The 835-nt window shown below is 56.6% G+C and overlaps 1 protein-coding gene across 1 annotated transcript; it reads right to left on the bottom strand.

The window, feature by feature from the left end:
- Positions 1–174: 174 nt before the first annotated feature.
- On the bottom strand, positions 175–556 carry LOC107181459 (protein regulator of cytokinesis 1-like; the record flags this gene model as incomplete). The annotated part of the gene is made up of 2 exons (XM_015557338.1): positions 386–556; positions 175–285 (listed from the first exon to the last, which is right to left on the bottom strand). Coding segments are annotated over exons 1-2 (228 nt in total), but the record flags the coding sequence as incomplete, so codon positions are not given.
- Positions 557–835: the final 279 nt, after the last annotated feature.

Raw genomic sequence — 835 nt, 5'->3', positions numbered from 1 at the left:
ACCATGTTTCTCTTTTATTAGATAGGATGAGTAGAAGGAGAAGAGAAATAATGCTCCCATCTCAAATGGACTCAACTGAAAGTCTCCACAAACCCTTCCCCATCCCTGCAGGACAGACGGCGTGGCCCCGCCCTCCACACGCCCTGTCACTGGTGGGCCACGGAGCCTCCTTACCTTGCGCACTTTGCCCGGGGTGGTGGGAGTCATTCCGCGCCGCTTGCTGGGTGTCCTGGGCATGCTGCCATACAGCATCTCCGTCTCTGTCTGCTTCTTGTTCTTCAGTTGCTGTGTGACAGTCAGAGCAACAGTGACACATCCCAGGGAGGGAGCAGGTCTGGCTGCTCACATGACCGCCCTTCCCTCTCCCCAAACGGGGTTCACGTACCCTCTCCTGCTTGGCTCGCTCTTTCTCTAACCGATGCGCCTCCCACTGCTCAGCCACGTACTCCATGAACTTCTGCCCATTGACCACGAATGCTGCTGAGTGCTTCTGTTCCCACATCTCGATCTGGGCCTTCAATTCCTCTTCCAGCTGGGACCAGATACAAGCACTGTTATTTACTTCAAACCTCTGGTGTGAAGCCCGAAGGAAATGATTTCCCCCCAAAATGACTCCTCCTTCCCCAGAGCTTCACTAGACTGACGCCGGGGAGCCGGACCCACTTGGGGAAACGTCAGAGTCGCTGAAATCAAAGGCCAGGGGTGGTCTGTTCACAATACACAGCCCAGCGTTGCCACTGGTTTTGGTGCCGGAAGTGAGAGGATGGCGTGCAGTGAGGGCAGCACCATCCGGGTCAGGCCTGGGCCCTGCCTCCTGCGAGCCGTGAAAAGTGGG

Source organism: Myotis davidii, unplaced genomic scaffold (genome assembly GCF_000327345.1).
Source record: "Myotis davidii unplaced genomic scaffold, ASM32734v1 C63316182, whole genome shotgun sequence".
Classification (NCBI taxonomy): Eukaryota; Metazoa; Chordata; class Mammalia; order Chiroptera; family Vespertilionidae; genus Myotis; species Myotis davidii.
This window is presented reverse-complemented; position numbering and strand designations above follow the sequence as displayed.